Raw genomic sequence first — 17,818 nt, forward strand, 5'->3', positions numbered from 1 at the left:
GGACCAGACAAAAGAAAGGACCCCTTTGACGCAGCGCACACTTAAACTGCAGAACACACTCCCACAGGACACAGTGATGGCCACCAACTTAAGATGGCTTTAAAACAGGATTAAGCAAATTCATGACGAATAAGACTATCAAGTTTATCTGAAGAAGTGTGCATGCACATGAAAGCTCATACCAATAACAAACTTAGTTGGTCTCTCAGGTGCTAGTGGAAGGGATTTTTTTTATTTTGTTTTGACTGCAGCAGACCTACCTGTCTCTAAGGCTATCAATGGCTACTAGCCATGCTGGCTATGCTCTGCCTCCACGATTGGATGCAGTATGCTTCTGAATACCAGTTGCTGGGAAAAAAAGGTGGGAGAATGACCTGATGCTCAGGTCCTGCCTTCCCATTGGCATCTTACTGCCCCCCCCCCCCCCGGCCATGAGAGCAAAGTGCTGGACAGGATGTGCTTTTGATGTTCTTTCCTAAGCATGTATAGTGGGAGACACAATTACTGACTAGCGAAGAAGAAGAGTTTGGATTTGATATCCCGCTTTATCACTACCCGAAGGAGTCTCAAAGCGGCTAACATTCTCCTTTCCCTTCCTCCCCCACAACAAACACTCTGTGAGGTGAGTGGGGCTGAGAGACTTCAGAGAAGTGTGACTGGCCCAAGGTCACCCAGCAGCTGCATGTGGAGGAGTGGGGACACGAACCCGGTTCACCAGATTACGAGACTACCACTCTTAACCACTACACCACACTGGCTGTAGATGGGTGGAGGTGTATTTTATTCATATGCTGAACTGCCCTTTGACCAAATATTGCCAGAAAATAAAAGACAACAACAACAACAACAACAACCCACTATATTTATACATACGTACACACAAAGTCCTGAGTATTTTCACGTCTCGGGAAAACCCCCCAAAAAACTTGCTCACACCAGACAGATATTAATTTAAAATGGCACCCTTGTTGTGGAAACACTGGCAATTTTGTCATTCTGGCTCCCTGTGTGAATGACTAGTAGGTATGTAAATAAGCCACTCAGCTTCCTTTTATTTTTATTTTTTTCCAAAGCAATGGTAAGTCAGCAGGTCATGACCTAGAAGGTGGGAAAGGCAGAGCTGTGGATAGAAGCTCTTGCTTCTGCTGCACCAATGACCCAGTGTTCCTTGGAGACAAGGCACACAGCTGCCACAGGATCAGCACCCCTTTCAAAAGGGAAGCAAGCCAGACAATATAGCAGGCAGAGACCACCACCAGACACATAGTCAATGCCAATGCCCCCTGCAGCCCCCAACACCCTCTTTGCTCCTCATAAAAAAATCTCCAATATACCCAAAACATCACATTCATATTCATAGTTATAAGAGTCATCTTTCCCCACAAAAATTATCAATTCCTTCTTCCCTGCTTCCATAGCTGCTCAGCAGGCATCCACATTACTGCTGTGGACATCACCCTGTTCCTATGCTTTCAATTTGCTTTTCCATTTTCCCAAAGCCCCCATAAGATCCACTTAGGAATGAAAACAGTTTTGAGGCACTTGCAAGCGTTCCATCTCAGTATTTTGGGTGAGGAGAAGTCACTCCACAGAAATGGCTTTCCGTGGAGCAGGAATCTGGCCCACCAGTTGTAGCACCCGCTGGGAAAGGCAGAGGCTGGTAGGATGGTGGGAGATATATTGACACAGAGCGTATGGACAGATAGAGATAGACAGCACCTGGGGGAGCAGCAAAGACAAAAGGGAGTTTAGGTAACCTGAAGGCAATGGCTCCCAGACCTCACCTCATTTCTACCCTGACACTTAAGTCCCTCCATTCCCCTGACTCACCTTGCCACTACGGCAAACTCCCAGCAGGCTGTGGGGCCTCTCGTCATCAAGTACAGTAGCAAAAAGGATATCTAAGACCAGGTGGATGCGATGGATGGTTTGTGCCGTCTCCATGTCAGCAAGGAAGAGGAAAGCATGTTTGGTAAGAATGACCACCACACCCAAGTGGGGCAGGAACTAAAAGGATAGAAAAGCAGTTGTTTGAGAAGTCTGAATCAGTCTCCTTCCCACATCTCATCAATATTATTTAACCATACTCTGACTGGGATTACCAGCATGGCTCTTGAGTGCATAATGGCACTCTGAGACCCACCCATCCGGGGGGCCCTGACCTCCCTTAATAAAAAAAACATTTTGTTTGTTTGTTTGGGGTATCCCTGTCTGCTTCTTTTGTCTATTTTGTTTCGGCTTTTGGCGTCTGCCTGTGTGTGTGTGTGGGGGGGTTAATAACCCATGTTTTGCCTGTTTTTCAGGCAGTGGGGGAGTTCTAAGCACAGGCAGTTTTCCTTGTGCGAAATTGATATATTGTGATGGCCACAGAAGTTTTAGATTTAGAAACGAGTCCCCAGGCCCGAAGAGGTTAGGCACCCTTTGCCAAAAACAGGCATGCGGAACCTTTGGCCCTCTAGCTGTTGATGAACTACAACTCCCATGGCTATGTTTTCTGGGCTTGATGGGAGTTGTAGTTCAGCAACATCTGGAGTTCCAGAGGTTCCCCGGCAATGCCCTAAAAGCTTCTTCCCCTTGTCCCAACTACTCCCGGGCACTTGGAAAACATGGCCACCAACTCTGGATCAAATAGCCAGACATCCACTGGGTTAGATGGGGAAGGCACAAAAAAACCCCCACCACCAACTACATCAGCCCAACTGACACCTTCCAGATGTTTTGGATTACAATTCCCATCAGACCCAGTCAGCATGGGGATGAGAGAAGTTGTTGTCCAAGGTTCAGCAGGTCCATAAGCCAACTGTCTCCAAGGCAAAACTCACCTGTACTGCACTGGGGAAGTCCCCTAGCTGAGTCCCCTTGAAAGGCAAGGTGTCGCGGGCACTAAGCAAGGCGGCGTTCCCTGGCTGATGTGGGCCTAGCTCTACCACATGAAACTGCAGACACAAACAAGAAGCAAGTGCAGAGTTAGAGACTTTACTGGCTCCCTACCCAGTAGACCTTGGCTCCCAACTTCTTCTTTGCCCATCCTTAATAAGCCCCAGTCACCTGTCCAGCCTGTTCCTTGCCTCTCCGCACAGCAGCTAAGAGGGATGTTGAAGGTTTTGGATTCCTGGAAAATCTGTGCTGAGGCAAGGATACTGCTTGGGCTTCTATGACCTGAGAAAGTGGGCCCCCTCGCCAATACAGCTGGGTCAGGCCCACAACTTGGCTCTGTGAGAAGGAAACGAAGAGAGAGAGAGATTCAGAGCATGGGTAGCCAATGGCGCTTAGACTACAACTCACACCATCCCTGACTATTGGGCCATGCCAGTTAGGGCTGGTGGGAGCTGGAGTCCAACGATATCTGAGGCACAATGTTGGCTATATCTGGGTTAGAACAGAGCCACCAAGCCGTGTAGAGTGGTACTTCAGGTTACAGACGCTTCAGGTTGCATACGCTTCAGGTTACAGACTCCCAGAAATAGTGCTTCAGGTTAAGAACTTTGCTTCAGGATGAGAACAGAATCGTGCTCCGGCGGCGTGGCAGCAGCAGGAGGCCCCATTAGCTAAAGTGGTGCTTCAGGTTAAGAACAGTTTCAGGTTAAGTACGGACCTCCGGAACAAATTAAGTACTTAACCTGAGGTACCACTGTAATGGGTTTAGAAACAAGAGACTTAACTTTTAACGTTTTTTTTTTTAAATGGATAAGCTGAAATAAAAAGGGATTGACAATGAAAACCAGAGAAGGGTGGTGGGAAGTCAGGGGATTCCGAGAATCCTAAATGTGAAGGTGAATGATATGTTTAAATTGAAATGTGTTATGTAAAACTTAATTAAAATATTTTAAAAATATAAAATAGAAACAAGAGACATATCACAGCCATGGGGTCAGAGAATTATGTACCTGCTCAAGTCCTAGAGCAGAGAGAGCCATCCACATATGACTGGCATCCCGTTGATATCCTACCACCTCCATGCCACAGAGACGTTCATGTCGGCTAAACTGCCAACTTGGTCCAGAACCTTGAAGAGAGATTACAGACAAGGAATGGAGTCAAGGTCTTCTGCTCAATTCATATGGCTTACGTGATAGATTAAGTAGGGAACTTCTGGCCAAGGGGTTCAATTTGACATGCCAGGCCCTTTCCGTAACCAGTGGTGGCCAAACTTGGCTCTCCAGCTGTTTTGGGACTACAATTCCCTTCATCCCTGACCGCTGGTCCTGTTAGCGAGGGATGATGGGAGTTGTAGTCCAAAAACAGCTGGAGGGCCAAGTCTGGCCACCACTGTGCCTAAACCGCACTCACCCACCCATCAGTGATTATGTCAGCTGATGGGTGGGAGGGCAGGGTTCAACCCTGCACTGGCTATGCCGTCCTGTTCCTAGGAGGCAACAGGATCACACAGCCAAGGCAACAGGATTTAATCTAATGAGCTAATGTGCCAAGATTAAAGTGCTCTGTCTTCTCCTTTAAGGGGGCTGGGCTGCATATGACGCTACAGCTGCCACCCGCCCACTTAAAGGAGAAGCTGAGCAAAGTGTCAATTGAAACAGCTTCCGGGGGGGGGGGGGGAGAGTCTGCTTCAAAGGGCACTTTGCTGCTTTAGGACAATCCTCCATGGATAGATCCTCAAACTACCCCTCTGCTTTTAATTTTCATCACAGTAGACTGTTGAGGCAACGCCAGCACACTGCTTCCCCAATAATTCCTTTCAATAATCACTAACTTATCCCATAAACTAGACAGCCTGCCTCTCCTACAATGCATGTGTCCTTTGTCCTTTTCCTTTACTCCCAACTCCATCCATCAAGCACCCTTGGTTTCACCACTTAACTCCATTCATCATTCTGCCTACAACCTGCCCGTGCCAAGGATTCTTTCATTACAGCCACCCCAACAACATCTTCCCCAAGTCCCTCAAACACTCACGTTTTACGGTCCAGTGGAAGACATCCTCCTCTGTCACCACAGCCAGAATGTCAGCATTCAACCACACCCAGTACTCAATAGGATGAGCAAATTCCCACTGGTACCTTAAGGAACGCTGGTCCACGTCGTAGACCTGGGCCAGCTGCCCCGCTAGAAGGAAGAAGAGGGAAGATTAAGACAACTGCTGTGGTTTGAGGGAGTGGAGCCGCTTGACAGTGAAGGCCCCTCAATTTATAAAACTGACAATTCACTGTATTTTAGGTGCACCTGTGTCTCTTCTGCAAAACTGAATGAGAAGCCCCACAACCAAATAGAAAGCAGGTAAATAATACGGAAAGCTACAAATGAGAACTTTAGGACATGGCACTCATTCACCAGAAATGACTTGACGTTTCCAAAGGCTGCAGAGAGAGCGCTTGGCATTACCAGAACATTAAGTGGGTCAGAGACAAAGAATTCCTTTGGAAATGTTGCTATCCCAAGGGATAACAAATACTCCAACCTCTCCCACAGTTTTAGAACAACCACTGCCCAAAATAAAATGACAGCCAGACAGTGTTACCACCTTCCCTCTTCTAAGCCTATCTCCCACTCAAAGACACCTCAGTTCAATTCAAGCCCTTTACTTCTCTGCAATAACAGAAGTCCTCCCCCTTCAGTACCAAAATGACCCTCTAGTATTCGCTTTCCATCACTCCCAATTATTTTTCCTTCACCCCATCCACACTGGATTGCTTCCAATGCAAGTCCTACTCTAGAGCAGACCCACTGAAATTTAAGGACATCTGTAACTTAGGCCCACTCATTTCAGTGGGTCTAGTCTGTGGCGAATTTAGTAACACACAACACCCAGACTTCTTCTCCTTTGCTCAACTCTACTTTCCAATAACCAGATAGCGTTCCTATCAATGAAATACCGTGGACGCTCGGGTTGCGAACACGCAGCATTCGCAACCCGCGTCTGCGCATGTGTGGGTTGCGATTCGGCGCTTCTGTGCATGCACGACCGCCAAAACCCGAAGTCACCCGTTCCAGTACTTCCGGGTTTCGGTGGTCCGCAACCCGAAAAAAAGCAACCTGAAGCAGCTGTAACCCGAGGTATGACGGTACCTCTGACAGCAAGCAGTGGACAGCTAGGATTAGCCAGAGCCCCTTGCACATGATGCAAAGTCCAGTTTGGCGGAGCCTGATCCTCCTTGGGAGATGCACGGGGATCCAAGAGCGTCAGCGATTGCCGGGAGGAGTCCCCAGGAGGGCTGTGCCGGACACAGAGGCGAGAGGCAGACGAGAAGGTTACACGAGGGTAGGTGATGTATTCCGATACAATGCCATGGGCTTGGAGCTGCAGAGAATGGGAGCGTGAGTGGAGCTTTCCTCCAGAAAAGAGTTTCAATGCCCACAAAACTGTTTGGAGCCGAACCAAGGCTAAGGGAACAGTGTCCTTGTAGGGGTACAATCTGGTGTGACCCAAGGTTGGGGTGACGGAAAAACCCAAGTATGTCAACTTCTGCTCCTTATTTAAGCTGCTCATGTACGTTTTTTGTTGAACAAGGAACTGCAAACCAGGAACCACCATGAGCATCATTAGGACCCCCCCCCCCCAGAAGTAAACAAAAAGTATAGGACTGAACTGCAGCTGAACTCCATGGCTGAGCAGCGATTTGAACCCAGGTTCCTCACCCTCCAACTCTGCCGCTATTCATTCTTTTCACCTGCTACCTCCTTGTAATATCCATCATACGCTTTCAGGCCATTTGCTTGATTAGGTCTGACCTGCTCATTAGGAAATTAACTGCAGCAAAAATAAGTGTAGAAGAGTAGAAAGATTAGCAAGTACTTTGTACTGCTGACTAGTTAAAAACAACTTAATATGAAAATTAGAAAATCAACACGATAAAAATGGTTTCATGAAGATCTAATCTTGAGATTATTTCTGCCAAATGTGACGCTTTTATATTTCCCCTGTTGGAATAGAAAAAATATGGACAGCACTGAGAAATCATGTTCCAAACTGAAGTCCAAAATGTATTTAAAGTGTTGCTTTTTGCTATAAATTAAAGATAGAGGTACTGCGTAATAAAAATGTACATGAAAGAGTGACCCCTAAAGAGTAAGACCAGAAAGAAAGAAAGAAAGAAAGAAAGAAAGAAAGAAAAAGAAATTGCAGGTAGCCATTTTGATAGGAACGTTAGGAAAAAAGTCAATCCAAGTCAGGCATTAGCATTCCCATGTTACTCAACATGGAAGTGGGGATGCAACAAATAACTCCACCTTTGCATGAAGAATGCAACTGACTGTACTAACAGAGCCGCTCCCTTTATAGGCACAGAAAATGTAACCTTATATAAGTATATTTGGAAGGAAGCATAGTCAGTTTCAATGGTGCTTACTCCCAGGCAAGGATGTGGAGGATTACAGCCTTAACAACTACACTCAAGACTGGTTTTCCCTTTTCTACACTCAGAAAGGAGAAGCTCAAAAAAGTCACTGGAGAAATCCAAGGTTCTAAGGCAGCTGTGATCTGGCATCATGGGCAGAAGTCACACACCCATGCCCCCAAATAAGTTCACAGCCCAATTCTCTTCAGATATATCCAAAGATGCTTTTAAAGTGAAACATGCCTGCATGCAAGTTAATAGAGGACAAGGCTTTTGCACATAGCAAAGTATTGGATTTGGGCTAGCAGGTGGCAGTGTGACTAGACTGACCTTGGCTACAACCTAAGTGGTCTTTTAATGCAGGGGATTTTAGGCTAGAAATCACCTGAACCCCCAACCTGTCATATTACTAGCAGACTGAAGGGCTGCCATAAGCAGTATCTCCCAGCAGCCGTCCCCAACCTGCAATATGGAGATAATGGGCTGTATTTGTGATGGCAGGCATGGGCATTGCCATAATTTTTTGGGGGTGGGGCAGGCCTTTTGTTGGGGGGGTGGGCAAAACCTCAGTTAGCTATGTATTTTTTATCGATTTTTATTGACTGGGGGGGGGCAGCTGCCCCTCCCTGCCACCAATGTTTCTTGAAACACCTAAAAAATAAAAAAGGCCCTTCCTCTCTGAGTGAGGACAGTGCAGTAATACTTCTTTTAAGCTTTGCTTGTGGGGGTGGAGGCATGCCCCTAACCAATCACTGATTCCTATAGGAGCAACTCTCATTTATGACCCCAGAGGAGATTTAAAATGGCTTCCATCGGAACCCCGGAAATCTTCTATCCACACAACCACCTCGCCCCTTTCCCAATCTCTGGGGCTGCATAGCGCCACAACCAACCCTGAGCTCGACCCATTCCAAATCGCGCACCCGCCCAGGGCCGTCACCACCTCTCGAGTAACTATTTTCCCACAGAGGCCTATAGGTTGAGCTACGTGGGGTTTTTTTGGGGGGGGTGTTGTTTCCTGCTTACCTGAGTCAAAACTTCCACGCGGACTGGAGACACAGGCTCGCTCATAGCTTGGTATTCCGAATCAACCTGCAGTGCAGAAAAAAATAGGAGCAAATGGTGCGAGGGAGAGAAAAGGGGGACACGTGGGGAGAGGAGCGGCTTTGGGGAAGGTTTATGGAGTCGGGAGTGATGACCCAGGCTAGCAAGTAAATTAAAACAGGAGTTAACAGTAAGAGGCTCACCCCGAGGAAAAACTGTAACTAAATCCGTGAAAACAACTGCACCACATAGTTCAATATTTGAGCCTTTAAAAACTTACAGGGGAGCGCTCCGCGTAGCTGTCAGTCTTCCCCACCGCGGCTGCCCAAAGTTCCTACTCTTTCCTCCTCCTTTTTTCTCGAATTATAATGGCGTTTCAAGGCCATTCCTGCCCTCTTTCCCAGGTGTACATGATCTTGCTTTCAGACTCGATCCAATTAGCCCTAGCAAAAGGGAGGATCCCTCAGCCAGATCTCTCTACTACTCCTACCGGTTCGACCAATCCCAGACCAAGGGCCCCATGGAGAACCGTCTGATGCGGACCCAGGAAAAAGGGAGAGGAAAGCAACCAACTCGCCCCACCCGGAGCAAGCGGATAGGAAGCCGTTGTGTATGAAAACCAACAGCCTAACGATCTGCTACGCGCAGAACACAGATCGTGGAGCTTGCACACCCGCCTTGGTATTTTGCACGAGAAAGCGGCATATAAATGCTTTTATAAATACAGTGCAATATATAACTCTTGGATGTTAAGTTTCAGAGGCATATCAGAAGGAGCTGTGGCTAGCAGAAGATCTGGGTTGCAGACCAGAATCGGAATCAGGTTCGTTGCTGGGTTGTCTTCAGCCCAAGTTCCTGATAGTGCAGAGAGCTGAAAATCCATACTGGCTCCTCCTAGGTTTTCTTCGGAGCAAGTCCAATTAATTTCAGCGGTGCTCATTTCTCAAGGCCTTGTCCTCAAGAAAAGGTAGTAAATGTGACTCTGGATGGTGCCGATACAGACGTGGAATCACCCAACAGAATTTCTTTTTCATGCAGAACAAACCCTGCACATCGAGAATGGGATGTCAGCAAGAGAGCAAAAACTTCTCGCCTTGGCGCGCCTGTTTTCTATGGGGTTTGGGAGGGAGGCGAGAAAGGGAAGGGAAGGGACCTTTGCTTAAGCTCAGAGTAGCATGCAATCAACGTGAGCCCCCGCTTTCAATTTGAAATCGAGCTACTCAGATAATTGGTTAGTCCTGTTAGTATCTGAGTGAAAATAATACCCAAGTAATAACTTGAGCCTATATACACTTAGAAGTCTCACCTCATTCCACAATATTTACTCCCAAGTAAGTTTGCACAGGATCTGAGCACACAGCAGCAATCCTGTGCGTTCTTACTTTGGAGCAAGCCCCGCTGAAATGAGTGGGACGACTGACTTGAAAAAGACTGGGGTAGGGAGTAAAAGGACCCTAAGCAGATTTGCTTAAAAATAATTCCTCCGTACTTCAACGGCACTTATTTGGTGGTGTGTTTAGGATTATATCCTTCATTGAATTCCCAAGTAGCAGAATTGCGGATTTAGAAAGGTCCATATTGCTTGAGCGACGACTTGGTAAACACTGCTCTCTAACAAAATTTACTCCTGCTCTTGAAGGACTCCAAAATCTGACACAGTAATCACCACTATCAACACACATGAATCCTGGGAACTGTAGATTGTTAAGGGTGGTGTGTGTTATATCTCTGTAGTGTAGGGGTTAACTACAGTTCCCAGGATTCAAGTGGGGGTTGGGGCAAGAAATGTGATTTAAATGTGTGGTGTGTATGCCTCAGTGCGCACTATGTATGTCCCAATGGGGTGTGCTTTAAAGTGTTTGCGTTTGCATAGGATTGTACATTTATAGTTACAGGAAGGGATATTGTGATAGAGCCCAGAATTCTCTCCCCCCCCCTTTAAAGTTCTTTTCGCAAGACATTTCCCAATGTTTGTGGTATTTACCCACTGATCGCAATCAGGAACATTTCACGGTAATAGTTTAATGTTGCATTTGAGCTAATAATTCTGTAAAAGTATTTTGTTGATGGGTTGTGTGTGTGTGTGTGTGTGTGTGTGTGTGAGAGAGAGAGAGAGAGAGAGAGAGAGAGAGGATTTCAGGCATTTTGTAAACTTGAGGAGTTTTTTTCCTGGACCTGTTTTCCAGATTGCAATCTTTGCAAGTTAGAACTTCTAATTTTCTTGGTTAGGCTCTTTCAGGGATGTTGTATTGTCAGTTTTTCAAACCTTCTGCAGCATTCTAAACTGAGCAACAGTGAAATTCAGATCTTTCATCTCTCTCAACTTCCTTTAAAAATGTCTCTTCCCCCCTTTTTTATTTTACTTTATTTCATTCCATTCCATTTATGAATCACTTCCTGTGAAACATCTTTAAGTAATTTAAAACATTAACAATAAAACATATATGAAAAGATTTCATATATGAAAAGGATTTCATATCCAATAAGGAAACAGACTGGGATAAAAGGCTCTATTTAAAGGCTTGCTGAAAAAAAGATGATCTTCAATAGGTGCTGAAAAGGCAGTAGAAACAATGTCTCTCTGATATGTAATGGAAGCCTGTTCCAGATTGATAAAATTAATCTGAATTAATTAATTAAACTTCCTTTTAAGAGTCTCTGTTTTAGTGAATGAGGAGGGAAGTGAGGGACAGATGGGGCTCATTAACCTGGGAAGGTAGCCCATCTAGAAGGAAAACTCTTGATTCTAAACTTCTGCTGCCTTGTGGGATATGTATGTGTGTACAAAAAATGGAAAAGGGGGGAAACCACCAAAGAGGAATTCAAACAAATAGCCAGCACGTGTAGACACAAAGTCAGAAAAGCTAAAGCACAGAATGAACTCAGGCTTGCTAGAGAGGTTAAAAGCAACAAAAAAGGCTTTTATGGGTATGTCCGTAGCAAAAGGAAGAACAAAGAAACAGTGGGGTCACTCAGAGGAGAAGATGGTGAAATGCAAACAGGGGACACAGAAAGAGCTGAACTCCTCAATGCCTTCTTTGCCTCAGTCTTCTCCGATAAAGAAAACAATGCCCGACCTGAAGAATTTGGAGCAAATGATTCAGCAAAGGAAACACAGCCCAGAATAACTAAGGAGATAGTACAAGAATACTTGGCTAGTTTAGATGTATTCAAGTCTCCAGGGCCAGATGAACTGCATCCAAGAGTATTAAAAGAACTGGCAGATGTGATCTCAGAACCACTGGCAGTCATCTTTGAGAATTCCTGGAGAACAGGCGAAGTCCCGGCAGACTGGAGGAGGGCAAATGTTGTCCCTATTTTCAAAAAGGGGAAAAGAGAGGACCCAAATAATTACCGCCCAGTCAGTCTGACATCAATACCAGGGAAGATTCTGGAGCAGATCATTAAGCAAACAGTCTGTGAGCACCTAGAAAGGAATGCTGTGATCACCAATAGTCAGCATGGATTTCTGAAAAATAAGTCATGTCAGACTAACCTGATCTCGTTTTTTGACAGAATTACAAGCCTGGTAGATGAAGGGAACGCAGTGGATGTAGCCTACCTTGATATCAGCAAGGCATTTGACAAGGTGCCTCATGATATTCTTGTAAAGAAGCTGGTAAAATGCGGTCTTGACTATGCTACCACTCAGTGGATTTGTAACTGGCTGACTGACCGAACCCAAAGGGTGCTCATCAATGGTTTCTCTTCATCCTGGAGAAGAGTGACTAGTGGGGTGCCACAGGGTTCTGTCTTGGGCCCGGTCTTATTCAACATCTTTATCAACGACTTGGATGATGGACTCAAGGGCATCCTGATCAAATTTGCAGATGACACCAAATTGGGAGGGGTTGCTAACACCCCAGAGGATAGGACCACACTTCAAAACGACCTTGACAGATTAGAGAACTGGGCCAAAACAAACAAGATGAATTTTAACAGGGAGAAATGTAAAGTATTGCACTTGGGCAAAAAAAATGAGAGGCACAAATACAAGATGGGTGACACCTGGCTTGAGAGCAGTACATGTGAAAAGGATCTAGGAGTCTTGGTTGACCACAAACTTGACATGAGCCAACAGTGTGACGCGGCAGCTAAAAAAGCCAATGCAATTCTGGGCCTCATCAATAGGAGTATAGCATCTAGATCAAGGGAAGTAATAGTGCCACTGTATTCTGCTCTGGTCAGACCTCACCTGGAGTACTGTGTCCAGTTCTGGGCACCACAGTTCAAGAAGGACTCTGACAAACTGGAACGTGTCCAGAGGAGGGCAACCAAAATGGTCAAAGGCCTGGAAACGATGCCTTATGAGGAACGGCTAAGGGAGCTGGGCATGTTTAGCCTGGAGAAGAGGAGGTTAAGGGGTGATATGATAGCCATGTTCAAATATATAAAAGGATGTCACATAGAGGAGGGAGAAAGGTTGTTTTCTGCTGCTCCAGAGAAGCGGACACGGAGCAATGGATCCAAACTACAAGAAAGAAGATTCCACCTAAACATTAGGAAGAACTTCCTGACAGTAAGAGCTGTTCGACAGTGGAATTTGCTGCCAAGGAGTGTGGTGGAGTCTCCTTCTTTGGAGGTCTTTAAGCAGAGGCTTGACAACCATATGTCAGGAGTGCTCTGATGGTGTTTCCTGCTTGGCAGGGGGTTGGACTCGATGGCCCTTGTGGTCTCTTCCAACTCTATGATTCTATGATCTTCCAGAGAAAAAAAAAGCTAAGGAGTACACATATTCAGAGTCGATTCCCTAAAGCAGTTGGATGGTATCTTGCATGCCTTCTCCTGACTCCTGACAACCAGCCAAGCTGGTGCCAAACCAATTGCTCTGCTTTCCCTTGGACCACATCATCAAGGCAGAGGAGAGGGGGCTTGTCGTCTGAGCAACCCAAGACCTCCATACATACTGCCCAGGCTTGCACCCTGGGGAGGTCAACTGAAGTGCCACTAACAGAGCAGTTTGACTTCACCCCAGAGGGGCATTCCATTATCTTTCGAGACAGACAGATGCCAACGACAAAAAATACTGTTTCTGGCGGTCCTGAAGTTCCAGCTCCCCCCCCCCTTTTTTTTTTTTTAGTCCTTTGTGCTGTTTACTCATCTTTTGGTCCTTATCTCTTAGCCCTTGGCATTAAACCCATTCCTGAAGCTCTTATTCCTCCTAGGAAATCATCCACCTGGAATCTAGAGTCTCAAAATGAGTCCCCCTTCCTGCCTCAACCCCCCCAACCTTGTACTTTTGGTAGTAGTGTGGGACTTTCCAGCTGATATCATTGCAGTGCATCTAGGTATCACCCTAACAAAAGATAACATTCCCCTCACCTCCAGGACAGCCTTTTCTTGTGAAGCATTAAGCTGGCAAGAGCCTCTTCCGGAATACTCTTCTGGAACACAAAGCTCTTCTGGAGCTTTGGAATGTGTTTTCTCACAATGAGATCAAGGCGCCTAGTAACTTCCTTTCAGCACTCTTTGAGCAGTGGAGTATTCAAAAAAAAAACAAACCCAAAGCAAAACAAGATTATTTGGTGAATTGGTCCAGGGAAGAACATGATGGGGTGTGAGGGGACTGTGTGCTCTATAGTTGAGATGGGAAAGAAGTGACAAGTTCTGTGAGGATAAATTGCAAAGATCAGTGTTCACCAGGGAAACTGTGGCACCTTTCTGGTATAACAGAGTCCAACCTTTTATTTATTGTTTGTGTGAAGTTTACATTTTTGCTGGGAGGATATTCTGGGAGGAAATGAGTGGGCCCAGGGGAGCCTTAACTCTGTGCTAATGAAGTTTGTTTGTTTATATATTGGCCAATAAATTTTCCCGAGTTACTTAAAAGTTAGATTGAATGGGGTTCCCTGTGGTGTGATTATATGGGTGTCTTGCAGTTGGATGTGGCAGCAGGGTAGCAAATACACATTTCTGCCACCCTCGTTTAATTCACACATCATACTGGCTTATTTTTAGTATTCTGCTGCTTCTAGAGTTCTCTTTCGCTGTAGGAAAGTTTGTGCTTGGCAACGCTGAGCCTACCAGTGGAGAGGATTACTGAAAAGAGGTCACTAGCATCAGGGTTCCTTTGTTGGAGATAGCATCGCCGGGTCCAGCCCCCAAGTGGGCTTCTCCATCTTTAGACAGTTGCACAGAAGAACTGGAAATGTCACAAGTGTGGCTCTTCTTATTTCACAGCAGTGGTGGCAAGAGAAGCTTCCGCGAACGAAATCTTCCCTTCTATGGAATTTTGAGCAGTTAAGAACATAAGATCTGACCTCATAATGGCCAAACATGCCTATGGGAAGCCGGCAAGCAGGACCCAAGTGTAAGAGTACTCTGCCACCCTGCAGTTTCCAGCAACTGGTATTCAGAAGGACACAGCCTCCAACCATGGAGGCAGAGCATAGCCATCATGGAAGTCACAAACCGAAACCTTTCTGAGTTCTGTGAGATTTTCACTCTTGTAAGGCTGCAGTATTAAGCAGACTTTATATTACTTCCTAGGAAGTAAGTCCCATTAAAGTTGATCAAAGTTAGTGGTGAACTTATTTATGGGGAAACTGTTTAAAATTAGGTTGTAAGTAAGCTTAGATCTGCAAACTTAAAAGTTCTGGAATCCCTTTGTACTCTGGAGAGACTCAGAATTCCTAGCTGAGCACTTGGAGTGCATTGTCACTAAGAACTGTGCCATTAAAAATTCCTTGTTATGGATCTGAGCTTTTTGTGACTGGAATGAATAATATCACTTTGCAAAATTTAGTTCCTCTTTTGAGTGCTTTATACTCCTTTTAAAAATCATAAACCTGGGAAGGAAGAAGTAGGGGTCAGCAAACTTTTTCAGCAGGGTGCTGGGTCCACTGTCCACGGTCCACAGACCTTGTGGGGGGCTGGACTATATTTTTTTGGGGGGGAATGAACGAATTCCTATGCCCCACAAATAACCCAGAGATGCATTTTAAATAAAAGCACACATTCTACTCATGTAAAAACACCAGGCAGGCCCCACAAATAACCCAGAGATGCATTTTAAATAAAAGCACACATTCTACTCATGTAAAAACACACCGATTCCCGGACTGTCTGCGGGCCGGATTTAGAAGGCGATTAGGCCAGATCCGGGCCTTGGTTGGCCTACCCATGAAATGCACTCATTCTGAAAATCGAGAAATTGCTTAAGGTCATTCATAATGGCTAAGCAGAAGGCCAACAGTTTAGATATAAGACCACTTAGCAGAAATGTTCCCTGTAAAAGAAGTGCAGGATGAGTTCTTTATTAATGGAGGCAGTAATTTCCAATTATTTATTATAATCATGGTTTTTTTACATGCAAGTCAGATGGAGCTAACTTCTGGTCCTCTAAATGTTGCTAAATGGGTGGGTGCGGTATTGTGCTTTTAGTCTAACATGCAGTTCTGCCATTAGTTATGTGCAGATGTGGGGACTTCATATATCCAATAGGCACAAGATGACTACTTTAATGTTTTGATAAAAAATTGTCAAAAATAGATGTCTGAAATTTTTGGTGGCAATTGAAACACTTTGATACTTTGTCAAAATGTTGACGTTTTCTTAAAATCTTTAGCGTTCAATTTGTTAAATACAATTTTTTCCTACTCTCTCAACCAGCTTTGGTGTGAATTGAGAAGCCATATGTGTTTCAAGTGGCACCAAATCTGTGCTGTTGGGATGCAGATGAGAGGTGTGAATGCCAGGATTTTGGATCAGGTCCATCCAGTTCAAAACTAGTGTTCCAATACTGTAGTGATGTACACATAATTACTTTTAACAGCTGTCCTTCTACTTTATTCAGGAATGCTTGGAGGACCAATGCCGAATTTGAGAACCAAGGGGGCTTGAATGTGGTCTGGTTGGTACATAGTAAGTCTGTGTTTGTACCAGGTGATATGCGAACAAGGAGAAGCAGAACCTTGAGGTTTCTGCCCTGAGATGGCAAAGAGCAACACAAGGTATACTTGGGAATAGGTTAAGCAGAGTGGAAGGGATTCTTACTTATCAAATATTCTGCTGGCTGTTTGGCACAGCTCACCAGAAACTTTCCTTACAAGCAAATTTATGGGGTGAGAAGGTGTTTCTGGCTCACTGATTTGCATTGCGAATCAGAACTATTCCCAGGCTGTGAATCCATTCATAAAGGTTATGGTATGCTGGCCCAGAGCTATCCCTTTTGGGCTTGCCTATCGTTAGGCACATACCAGCTTGTTATCTGAAATGCAAGAATCAGATCAAATGTATTGAAGTGCCCCCAGCTTGTTGTTCCTGTTGGTAGGTAGGTTATATGCGGGACATTAGAGAGAAAGTTTGAAGGTGAGGAACACTTTTAAAGAGGTACTTTTTGTAAGACTTGACTGTGGATGTCACCAGTGAACAGCATCAGAAAAACCAGGACAAAACCACTGGTATGGCTGCCCCATTAGGGATATGTCAGGAAGACTATACTCTGTTTCTGGAATGGAGTGTGGTGTTTCTGACTGCATGAACCAAATGCAGGAGATGCCATTCCCCACTTTGATTCAGATAGCTAACTTACTGGTGCTAGTACCAGTGTGGGTGCTGGAGGCCGTGGTGCTGGCCTCCACTAAGAAGCATAGTGGTGTCTGGAGAGAAGTGCCTAGTTTTCCCTTGGACACATTCTGCGCTTCCCGGTGTGTGCTGTAACTCCAGACTGCAGAGTGCAGAAAGTTGCCACCTATCTCAGGATAGTTAGTTAATGCAGTTTGCCCACTCCTGTGTTGGTAATAATGAAAAGTTTTTTTGGAGTAATGTATATAGTACATATTGAAGCATTGGTTGGACTGATTCTAGTCATACTGACTCCAATTTCATAAATGTCACGCAGAACAGGGTATGGTTGGGTGTGGAAATACTTATGCCATGACGTCACAGGATTTGTGCCCTTTCTCACATCCAGGAGCTTCCAAAACGTTAAGTGTTTTTTCTCTTCTTGGATTTTTTAAAAATATAAATGATTAAAAACCTATGCACAATGGTACCTACCTTTTGCTCCTCTCTTCTGTTTCCTCAGATCCCCAAATGCTAGTGGATTGGGGATCCAATCTGGATTATACGCATGGCTCTGATCCTGTGTCTGTAAGGTTAGAATCCCTAAGAGGAAACCTGCTGAATCAGTCAAACCAGTTCTTATGGCCTTAGCTACTCAGCTAAGTATCCATCATCAGCTTCTTAAAGAATGAGCCCTGTTGCCAAGTCAAATGGATGGGCCTTTCCCCACCTCACCTGGCTGAATGCCATGTCATCCTACGATGGAGAGCAATGGGACAAGTGGGGTTGTGTGTGTGAGAGCTCCTCTATCAGTGCCGGATTTACGTATAAGCTAAACAAGCTATAGCTTAGGGCCCCACTCTCTTGGGGGCCCCAAAAAAATTAAAGGAAAAAAACCAACTGGATGTACATTTCAAAAATGGATAAAAAACAAATAAAATAAAACCTACATATAACAACAGTGTTTTGTGTTGTAT

General features: G+C 45.2%; 1 protein-coding gene and 1 long non-coding RNA gene across 10 annotated transcripts in view; one reads left to right on the top strand and one right to left on the bottom strand.

The window, feature by feature from the left end:
• Nucleotides 1–210: 210 nt before the first annotated feature.
• Nucleotides 211–17,818, bottom strand: part of LOC308472250 (clathrin heavy chain 2-like) — a 41,557-nt gene continuing 23,949 nt past the window's right edge. For 2 of the 9 annotated variants that reach the window (XM_080996952.1, XM_080996951.1), the window contains exons 3-10: nucleotides 8,319–8,384; nucleotides 6,025–6,256; nucleotides 4,915–5,064; nucleotides 3,888–4,006; nucleotides 3,049–3,213; nucleotides 2,823–2,936; nucleotides 1,831–2,007; nucleotides 759–1,719 (exon numbers count right to left, since the gene is read on the bottom strand). In XM_080996952.1, coding sequence (XP_080853078.1) covers nucleotides 1,582–1,719; nucleotides 1,831–2,007; nucleotides 2,823–2,936; nucleotides 3,049–3,213; nucleotides 3,888–4,006; nucleotides 4,915–5,064; nucleotides 6,025–6,256; nucleotides 8,319–8,363 — 1,140 coding nt within the window. In that variant the 5' untranslated portion in view covers nucleotides 8,364–8,384 and the 3' untranslated portion in view covers nucleotides 759–1,581. Of the gene's footprint in view, nucleotides 349–758; nucleotides 1,758–1,830; nucleotides 2,008–2,822; nucleotides 2,937–3,048; nucleotides 3,214–3,887; nucleotides 4,007–4,914; nucleotides 5,065–6,024; nucleotides 6,257–8,318; nucleotides 8,385–8,616; nucleotides 9,074–9,144; nucleotides 9,383–13,658; nucleotides 13,804–14,360; nucleotides 14,485–17,818 lie in introns of those variants that run through there. The other 7 variants (XM_080996946.1, XM_080996947.1, XM_080996953.1 and 4 more) reach the window with 7 other exon arrangements.
• LOC308472269 lies at nucleotides 14,632–17,331 on the top strand. The gene is made up of 2 exons (XR_013983392.1): nucleotides 14,632–14,828; nucleotides 16,132–17,331. It is a non-coding gene; the product is annotated as an uncharacterized lncRNA (long non-coding RNA).

Source organism: Podarcis pityusensis (genome assembly GCF_964106645.2).
Source record: "Podarcis pityusensis genome assembly, chromosome: 2".
NCBI classification, from domain to species: domain Eukaryota; kingdom Metazoa; phylum Chordata; class Lepidosauria; order Squamata; family Lacertidae; genus Podarcis; species Podarcis pityusensis.